We start from the raw sequence: 8,449 nt of genomic DNA on the forward strand, positions 1-8,449 counted from the left end.
CATTGTAGCGCCTCAAGAATCTAAGATCAATTTGAAAAAACTCAAAAATGTATGTATAGAATGTGAAGCTTCTATGTGTAGTGAGACATTTTAGACCTCATATAGGGCCCTCAATGCATCCCACAATGCATCATGAAAAGTAGTGTCCAACTGATGGTCACTACAGTTAGCAATATGTGGCGAGAAGACCCGTTGTGTTTGATTATTATTTTTGCCACAACATTTATTGGGCTACAATGGCACACATTATAATTGTTAGCAACAGAATTTGGTCAGCCGGCAAAGATCGGCACGTTTTATTTGGGCAATGATGTAATAAACGATGACATAAAATGACGAAGGTAGTGACCGGAATGTCTGAAAATGTCTTCCCATTGAGTTCACTACATGGTGCCCTACATTGAGCTGCCCATGTAGGGAGTAGGGAGTGAGTGATTTTGGACACAGCCATAGTTAGCCCTCAGTCTAACATGAAAGGTTCAGAGGTCAACCAACCTTTAAGATGTATTAAAAGCTAAATGAACAATTGAGCATCCCCTCCGTCATTGGTGATGAGAATGATAAACCAGCCATAGATTGTGCTACGTCCAACCCCAGCTGGAAATAAATCTACAAAACATTCATCACAGAAAACACCTCGGTGTGTACAGGCATTTGAAACCGTGAGAGAACGCTCCATCAAGAGACGGGGTTAATTAATACGGCCTCAACTTCTTGGCAGCTGCCAACTTTGAATTAATGTGAACTTTTTAATTCCAACCTCAGCGGGATATAATGGGAAATAAACTGTAGACAGTGAAGATGAAACCTTTAATAAAAGGGGAGATTAGTCCAAGTTTTTTTTTTCATTTGGCTTTTCATAGCCTATAAACCAAGTTTAACAGCTTTAAGATTGGAGGAGGAGGTTCAGTCAGGTTTCTGTTGGCATATTTTGAAACAAAAGCATCAACGTGACTTTTTCCTTTAAGTTCCGTTTTGCAGCAGAACCAGAAGAATACCGAATTGTGTAATTGGATAAAAGGTTTGACTTCATTTTCAACTCAAAAGTTGAGTTCACTGGCAGCATTTGAAGGCAGCATGTCACCCCCCGCCCTCAGGAAAAGTCATGCAACCATGCATGAAACACAAAACTAGAGTGGAAGGAAATAGAGGCGGGACGTCTCCGCCTTGAAGAAAAGAAAAAAACGGTGGATGAAGCTCTCCAAGAGGCGGAATGCGGTGCAGTTCAGTAACTTCCCTGCCGAGGAGCCCGGAGTCTCCCTCTATACCCTTCTTCTTCTGATTTTGGGAATTAAAGCATCCATATGAAAGACAAAACTACCGCCTTGACTTGTAAGTACTCTGCGTTTTCTTTTGGAAACACCGAGAATTCATCCAATTATCCTATAGGAAGCTCTTGGCCGGTGTTGCTCTGACCGGCCCCTTTGTGGTATTTAAAAGAATTAATCTCGCTAAATAAAACAGGAGCATTGTCTGTAAGTCAGTGTTATCTGTAGAGGAACGCACCGGCAGCTCCGGGGCGCTCCATTCAGCCCATACAATCCCGTGACCTGGATTTATTTATGATGGAAGCGCAGTGCTGATAGGGGGGTCTTAAAGGTCTCATTTGCTACTTGTTGAGCTCTGGAGCTGCAGGGAGTCGGGATGAGAACGTCTTCAGACGTTAAAGGTTTGTTTTGGGTTGTGGGGAGTCTAATTCTGCAGCACTTTAACGACACAATATGGTATAGCGCAGCTTTCACGCATTGCATGTACTTTGACCTAAATTGTGCAGGGTCGGTTTGAAGTTTTTACGCACGGTGCACAATGTACAGTTCAAATGAATGTGGCCTTCATAGTTGATAGTCGCCTCACATGCAACTCTCATTCCATCCAGGGGTGTAGATAAAACCTGAACCAGGTGCCTTACATAACTGTGCCTAACGGACTCCTGAGTGCCAGCGCTCAGAGCGCAGCAGATCAGGTTTCCATTTTTGCAACATAATCTCATTTTTTATCGTCAATTCGAAACCTTTGGGTTGTTTCTGTGTGTGCAGAACTAATTGTGTGTCTTTGTTTGTTTGAGTTTGCACTGGATGCGTTCTGGAGTCTCTCATTCTGTACTTTTCCACTACCGGCGGCTCGTCTTGGCATCGGGCCTTCTTGAGTTCAAGCGCTCCCTTTCGTCTATTGTATACTGAGGGGAGCCTGCGTCACTCTCGGCCGTTTCATTTGACTAGCAGCCAAACGGTGAAGTTGATAGGCCCAGTGCAGAGGCTATCCAATCATTTGCACAAACCTCGCTGAGCATGGATACTGTGTGACTAAAATAATCTGGATCTTTCAGAATAATTACTAATCTCTAGTAAATATTCTAACTTGTTTTGGTCCTTTAAATATGATACAGTGGAGACATCTGGGCTTCATTGGCCTATTTGTATTTGAGTTGACTAAAAAGTTGCACTCTTGGTGACAAAAAGGTTTCAGTGACACATGGGTTGTTAGGCAAAGTTGCCATGGTGTTGCTCAAACATGTGTGCAAACAGTTCAAAGCGGCCTTTCAGTGAGCTGTGGTCAGGATTTTTTTCCCTGTCCTTTTTTTCCAGTGGTTTTGACGCAAACATGTTTTTAAGGTGCGGTCATGACGCGCTGGGAGCGCAACGGCCTGTCATTGGTCAAAGAGGTGAATGATCACTCTCTCATGGTCCATTTACTAAAACTTCAATGTTTGCAGAAGATCACTCCCACCTGGGGGTGTGGAAGTGTACAGGGGCAGCTCCTCCCTCATGGACTCTTATAAAACAGGAGCTCAGGACTTCACAGGCTATATTTTGGCCTTTAGCAGCTGATGAGTGCAGAGCTGCTGCTTAACTCATCATGACGATCAAAACAGAAACAGAGAAGCCTGCTCTGACTTATTCAAAGTCTAGGGGGCTGGTGGCATTAGTCACTGGTATGACTGGATTATTTTTTGTAACATTGTTTTCTTTATCTGTTTTCTTTGTACTGAAATGTCTGATTTTTTTCCCTTTTTGTCTGTTTTTTGCAGCTTTTATGAAACAAAGGAGGATGGGTTTGAACGACTTCATTCAGAGGCTCGCCACAAACTCCTACGCCTGCAAGCAGTGAGTACCATCTGACTCATGTTATTGTTCTGCACTCACTGAAGGACAAAACATTGGGAAACACATCCAGAAATGCTAGCTGTCTGTCCTCTGGAGGAACTATGTGACTCAGTGGTGACTGATTTACATTAGAAAACAAGCATGGACACTCAGAGACTCTGTTTGCTGAAGAGTGGATGAACTAAGTGTGAACTCTTTTGTTTTTCAGCCCTGAAGTTCAGTCTATTCTGAACTTGAGTCCTCCTCAAGATGCTGAACTCATGAACACAAACCCTTCTCCCCCTGTAAGTACAGTTGCTTTAAACATTATATTGTGTTTTTTTGTCGTTATAAGTCTAACTTTCATCCATTTCTCCTTCTCACAGCCGAGTCCATCCCAACAGATCAACCTCGGGCCATCATCCAACCCTTCAGCCAAACCTAGCGATTTCCACTTCCTAAAGGTGATCGGCAAGGGCAGCTTTGGAAAAGTCCTGCTTGCACGCCACCGCACTGATGACCAGTTTTACGCAGTCAAAGTTTTACAGAAGAAAGCCATTCTCAAGAAGAAGGAGGTATGCAGACATACCTTTGGAAAAACAAATATACACACACACAACGGAAGGGGCATCTTCGTCAACCTCTCTAACCTCCTGCTCTTTTGTCTCCCTCAGGAGAAACACATCATGTCAGAGAGGAATGTGCTGCTAAAGAATGTCAAGCACCCGTTCTTAGTGGGTCTGCATTACTCTTTCCAAACGGCGGACAAGCTCTACTTCATCTTGGACTATATCAATGGAGGAGAGGTGAGTTACTGGCTTGGAATGCTGCCAGCAAAGAAAGAGCGGAGATCATAAAGGAGGGAAGAAGGGCTGTGCTATTTAAAGATGGATTAATAGAGTAGGAGAAAATCTTGAAGGAAGACTGTGCAGACACAACCTATAAACAGTTTTTTGGAGGAATAAAATAGAGACAGAGACAGACAGAGGGGATATCCTGTCATGAGAAGCAGAACAGAAGCTGTTGCTCTCTAAAGGAAACACCTCTCAGGAAATCATGGGGTGGGTTAGGGCAGCGGGAGCAACTCCAAAATTAGCAGCGCCATTCATACTCAGTGTGTCTAATCGAGCTAATTTCCTGCGATTGTTGGACGAGCAAAGACAGTACTGATTAAATATGGGCCTCATCAGGAAGCAGGACGCATTTGCTCTCTTTCTCTCCTTTCTCTTTTCCTCCCCTCCATCCTGCTGCTCTCTCACTCCACCTTTGGCCCTTCCTCTTTTGTCAGACTTTCATCTTCCTGACTCTTCATTTCCTTCCATCCGGTTTCTCTTCGGTATCTTTTTTTAGTTTTTGGTTGTCTACCTGCTAATTTCCTACCTCTGCACATGTATTTTGTGACAGTAATTTCAGGGCAGTAATAACAGTTGTCTTGTTTCTTCTTTTTATTGCAGTTGTTTTACCACCTGCAGAGAGAACGCTGTTTCCTTGAGCCTAGAGCCAGGTTCTATGCAGCAGAGATCGCCAGCGCTTTGGGATACCTCCACTCACTCAACATTGTCTACAGAGACCTGAAGCCAGAGAACATCCTGCTGGACTCCCAGGGACACATCATTCTTACAGATTTTGGACTCTGCAAGGAGAACATTGAACCCAACGGGACCACATCGACCTTCTGCGGTACGCCAGAGGTAAGGAGAAGCTCAATCCGGTCTGGCCATGTTTTGTTGCTGCAACCTGCTCACATGTAATTCACCACTGGTCCCTGGTCTTCTTTACCCTTTTGCAGTATTTGGCTCCTGAGGTGCTACACAAGCAGCCATATGATAGGACAGTAGACTGGTGGTGCTTAGGAGCTGTTCTCTATGAGATGCTGTATGGACTGGTGCGTATACTCAAGTTAAACCTCAGTCTCATTTGGTACACCTTGTTAGCTAAGATACTGACATGCTCTCTTTGTTTTTCTCCAGCCTCCATTCTACAGCCGCAACACAGCGGAGATGTACGACAACATCCTGAACAAGCCACTGCAGCTGAAACCAAACATTTCCAATGCAGCCAGACACCTACTGGAGGGCTTGCTGCAAAAAGACCGCACAAAGAGACTGGGCTGCACAGAGGACTTTGTAAGTGTTCATTTATTTTATGATTGCATGTGTTGCTGTATGCATGCATGGATTCCATTTAATGACCTGTCATTTGTGCCTTTTTTTTTACAGATTGAAATTAAGAACCACATATTTTTTTCACCCATCAACTGGGATGACCTCATTGCCAAGAAGATCACCCCTCCCTTCAATCCTAATGTGGTAAATGTCCCTTTTAAGCTCTGAGAAATTGCAGAATTTTGATTTTCCACAAACTTGCTCTCCTCTCAAAGTCTTTAGTATTTGCATTTACATAACTAGATCAAGTGTACGGAACATCCTCTCTGTGAATTAAAACATTTCCAATTATGGGAAGGTATTTTAAAGCCTGACTAATCCCTGCTTATTCCCTGTCTCCCTCTCAGACGGGACCCAACGACCTGCGGCACTTTGATCCAGAGTTCACAGATGAGCCGGTACCCAGCTCCATTGGCTGTTCTCCAGATAGTGCACTCGTCACGGCCAGCATCAAAGAGGCAGCCGAGGCCTTTGTGGGCTTCTCTTATGCCCCATCTATGGACTCCTACCTATAGGATTTAAACACAGGCACTTAATGTGGAAACCCTTTTAGACTCATTGGACATGAAACAATGCCAGTGTACTAGAACTTGCATCTTGACCCTGCCTGGCATTTCCCATCGGAATGATGGATTTTGCAAACCAAACCCCGCAACAACTCTGCATCTGCAAAGAATCTAAACATGTCTATTTGCCATTCTCTGTCCAACTGTTGCATTTTAAACACTGGCTACAAAAGGATGTCTGCCCTAGTCGGGGTTGTAATCCTCCATCTTACCTTCCACAACCTACTGTAGATCCCTTTTAAGGCTTCAGTAGTCCCCTTAGTGGAAGTCTTTTGCACATAGCTCAGGCAGCTTAAAAGCTCCCCCTCAATCCTGAAGCCACAACTGACAAGCACACACGGACACAGAAACCTTTTCTCAAAGAGAAGAAGGCTGGACTGTACTGTACCTGCCCTGACACGGTTTTCCATTTTCATCTACGTAGCGAAACATCTTTCCTAAGATTCCTTCTGCCACCTGCAGGGTCTGTTGAGTCTGAATGAGTAGCTTGGAGATGACACTCATTTTGGTGCTTTACTTTCTTCTCACTTACTTTATGTTTATTTTTGTTTATGTTTTTTTAAAGAGGAGTTATTTGAAGCTGAATGTTACAGGAAGAGAGTGTGAGGGGGGGTTTATTACACTCAGAGGTGCCTTTATTTTTTTCTCTCCATTAGAACTCACATCATTTGGGTTTGTCCATGTCAGCATTAATATTTTTCATCCTTTCCTGTTTGTTGGAACAATGTAGCACTTAATTAGCACACTTGTTCTGTCTTTAACATGCGAGAACTCAAATGATGATGTTTCCTATCTTTCATTTTGCACATGAAACAATAATGCTGATAGAGAGATGGAAAGAGAGGGCACTGCTGCTAGCTGAGAAAGAGAGGGCTGTGTTGAGAAGTGTCATCGTAGTTCTGCTTGCCAACTGCGTCCCCCTCATATAGTCTTCCATTTGCCTCACAGTAACGTAACGGCAGCCTGCGGACGGGCCGACAACATTGAAACTGAACATTCCATGTTAATATTGCTGTAATGCAGTTTGACGGTATTTAAGTTTGTTTGTATATTTGGAGTTATGTGTACTAGTTTTAAAGTGTATTGAACAAAAAAAAACGACTAAAGGTATGCTTAAATATGTATATGTAACAATTCATGTTAAATGTACTGTAAATTGTTAAATTGTTTAAGATTTATGTGACCATGTTCGGTTTGCAATTAAAAGTTTAACTTTATTACACCTTAAAGAAGTTTTTTGCTTGAAAGACAAACATTTACATGACCTAAAATGAAAAAAAATGTGAAGAATGAAGATCAGATAAACATTTACTTGACTTAAATGTCCCACATTAGTGTTAGAATGGACTCTATCCCCCCTCCGTGCGTCAGCAGTCTTATGTCATGGTTGTACTATGATGCCTGACACCCGAGTGTGTGTGTGAAGGGGCAAATTATTTGCTGATAAGTCAGGTCCAGCTGTGCCAGAAGTAATGAAACAACAGTATTAGAATACAGTGGCAATCAGAACACAGAGATAAGGCATACACAAGGACAAAGTAAGTTTTACTCAACATTTGCTGGTCAAAGTGTAACCTAGCAAGCGCCTGTTCGCATTAATGTCCGGGAATTTACCACTTACTAACAACTTTCTGAGAACCTTATTTATATATAATTTTCACCCAAAACATTTGCCATTTTTTGCAAAAATGATTAGCCAAAAGGCAACAAGACAGAACAAAAATGTTCTGTAGAAGTGCTGACGTAAAATAAATGGTCAATGGTTAATCCTTCTTGCCAAAACACCGCCATCAAAGTGACACCTGGGTTTAGTCGACTTATTGCATTAAGAGCACATTGATTCACAGTTTCTTATGTAATAATACTGCTAGTTGAAGTGGAAGTAGGTATTTTAAACTGTCAAAACATATGAAGGCACTGAGCTCAGCAGAGGAGCTTTAGCCTTCATTAAACTACAGAAACACAGAAGTTAGATTCATATAATTTACACTTATCCTAATACTAAGTTGTATGTTAATGTTAGAATGTCCTTCTGCTGTGGGTCAAGGTTATGCCAGTGGTTAAATAATGTCTGCTGCATGGCCTTTAAGGAGGACAGTGAATGTCTGAACGATCCGGGCGATTGTTGTGGATGTGATCTTTGACCTCTATTGCCCTGGGATGGAAAGAAAGCAAGAAAAGAATTAGACCATAAAGCTTTACGTTGTGGAAAAAAAGGGTGAACTGGTAGGGAGCCCATTAAAAAATAGTCTGAGCTGTTGTCTAGCCAACAGTGGTCCATGAAAAAGGATCCAAATGTCCACATGAATAAGAAAAACCTTTTGATGTTATTATGTGCAGTTAGGGTGCAGGTGGAGTTTTTGCTGTTTCTCATTCATATGGTCTCTAGAACTCTGTGGGGGCTGAAGATGTGAGTTCCAGCTCTGGTGAACAGTCGCGGTCATGCACTGCCATCTCTTGGCTGAGACCTGAACAGCTGAAATAAAATAATACTGCAGAATGGCCTGGAGAGGGTGTTAGTGTACAGACTGAGAGTGACTGATTGGACACCAGAGCACCAGCTCTGCAGTCAACTTATGGACAGGTAGCAGCTTGATTAGAGAAAGAAATTTGAGGAAGGATGAAGAAGACCATC

The 8,449-nt window shown here is 42.7% G+C and overlaps 1 protein-coding gene across 2 annotated transcripts; it reads left to right on the forward strand.

Moving 5' to 3' along the window:
* Window positions 1–1,149: 1,149 nt before the first annotated feature.
* LOC114428582 (serine/threonine-protein kinase Sgk1) lies at window positions 1,150–7,043 on the forward strand. 2 transcript variants are annotated; one of them, XM_028397138.1, is made up of 10 exons: window positions 1,150–1,332; window positions 3,029–3,104; window positions 3,313–3,388; window positions 3,470–3,658; window positions 3,758–3,889; window positions 4,538–4,774; window positions 4,873–4,968; window positions 5,054–5,209; window positions 5,303–5,392; window positions 5,596–7,043. In XM_028397138.1, the coding sequence occupies exons 1-10, from the start codon at window positions 1,305–1,307 to the stop codon at window positions 5,761–5,763; spliced, it is 1,248 nt and encodes a 415-aa protein (XP_028252939.1). In that variant the 5' UTR covers window positions 1,150–1,304; the 3' UTR covers window positions 5,764–7,043. The 2 variants fall into 2 exon arrangements, with proteins under 2 accessions (XP_028252939.1, XP_028252938.1); XM_028397137.1 differs by lacking the exon at window positions 1,150–1,332 and adding an exon at window positions 2,776–2,932.
* Window positions 7,044–8,449: the final 1,406 nt, after the last annotated feature.

This window comes from Parambassis ranga, chromosome 24, assembly GCF_900634625.1.
Source record: "Parambassis ranga chromosome 24, fParRan2.1, whole genome shotgun sequence".
In the NCBI taxonomy this organism is placed as follows: domain Eukaryota; kingdom Metazoa; phylum Chordata; class Actinopteri; family Ambassidae; genus Parambassis; species Parambassis ranga.

What these genes read in the sequence shown, in the direction of transcription:
- LOC114428582 (XM_028397137.1), top strand. Translation starts at nt 2,857, where the DNA reads ATGACGATCAAAACAGAAACAGAGAAGCCTGCTCTGACTTATTCAAAG. An exon ending in ACACAAACCCTTCTCCCCCT is followed by an intron (nt 3,389 to 3,469) that starts GTAAGTACAGTT and finishes TCCTTCTCACAG; the next exon opens with CCGAGTCCATCCCAACAGAT. An exon ending in CTCCCTTCAATCCTAATGTG is followed by an intron (nt 5,393 to 5,595) that starts GTAAATGTCCCT and finishes TCTCCCTCTCAG; the next exon opens with ACGGGACCCAACGACCTGCG.